General features: G+C 51.6%; 1 protein-coding gene across 1 annotated transcript; it reads right to left on the reverse strand.

The window, feature by feature from the left end:
• Nucleotides 1–71: 71 nt before the first annotated feature.
• Nucleotides 72–689, reverse strand: LOC117121001 (TNF receptor-associated factor 3-like). The gene has a single exon (XM_033266093.1). The coding sequence runs from the start codon at nt 687–689 to the stop codon at nt 72–74; it is 618 nt and encodes a 205-aa protein (XP_033121984.1).
• Nucleotides 690–810: the final 121 nt, after the last annotated feature.

Consider the following 810-nt stretch of genomic DNA (forward strand, 5'->3'; position numbering starts at 1 on the left):
CGTCGCTTATATTAGGTGGAGTAACGGAAACTCGATGACGTGGGTACTACGTCATCTAACTTGCTATGACGTCAAACGTACAGACCGTTCGTGTCGACGATCATCTTCAGAAACATTGTGTCGTTTTTGACGTAAACGGGATTTTTCAGGATGTCCTGCGAAGCGAAGAGAGGGCATCCGGAAGCTATGTTCATGTCGCCGGTCGGTCTTTTGAAGCTGCTGCTTCGAGGGTCCGGTTTGAAGCTGTCCGAGAGCGTGAGCTTTCCGTCGTCCTGATCGAGCAGCAGTATCGTCACCTTTTGATCGAACGGCCATTTGAGTAGGGCGTCGTAGTCTCCTTTCATGACGACGAAGAACATGGAAACGTGCGTCCCTTTGCCCATTCCGTCGCCGTTCAGATAGATTCGGGCGCACATCTTGTATCCGAACCGACCGGCGTAGAAGGGTTGGCTGTAAAGGGACACGATTTTGCCGCTGTCCGCTTCCTGCTTCCTCCTACGCACGGAATTTATCTTCCACATCAGCACGCCGTCGTAGCTGGCTGTTTCCAGAATCTGAAAACGCAAATTCTGTTCCGACAGCTGTGCGGATCGGATGTCCATTTCCTTCTGCATGTTCGAAATCTGTTGTTGCGCGGGTCCGCGGAGTATTCCTCCTCCTCTTCCCCCGGTTCCACCGATGGCTCCCATTTCTTCCACCTTCTTCGTCAACGCTGTCGTCGATCCGTACAACGAATCGACCGTCTGTCGGATGTCTTCGTTCGCTTTTCTGTCTTTCTTCGCCGTATTTTCCAAAGTTTCAATATTGTCC

The sequence above is a fragment of the Anneissia japonica genome, unplaced genomic scaffold (genome assembly GCF_011630105.1).
Source record: "Anneissia japonica isolate Jap-2015-1 unplaced genomic scaffold, ASM1163010v1 scaffold172948_len810_cov203, whole genome shotgun sequence".
NCBI classification, from domain to species: Eukaryota; Metazoa; Echinodermata; class Crinoidea; order Comatulida; family Comatulidae; genus Anneissia; species Anneissia japonica.

What these genes read in the sequence shown, in the direction of transcription:
- LOC117121001 (XM_033266093.1), bottom strand. Translation starts at nt 689, where the DNA reads ATGGGAGCCATCGGTGGAACCGGGGGAAGAGGAGGAGGAATACTCCGC.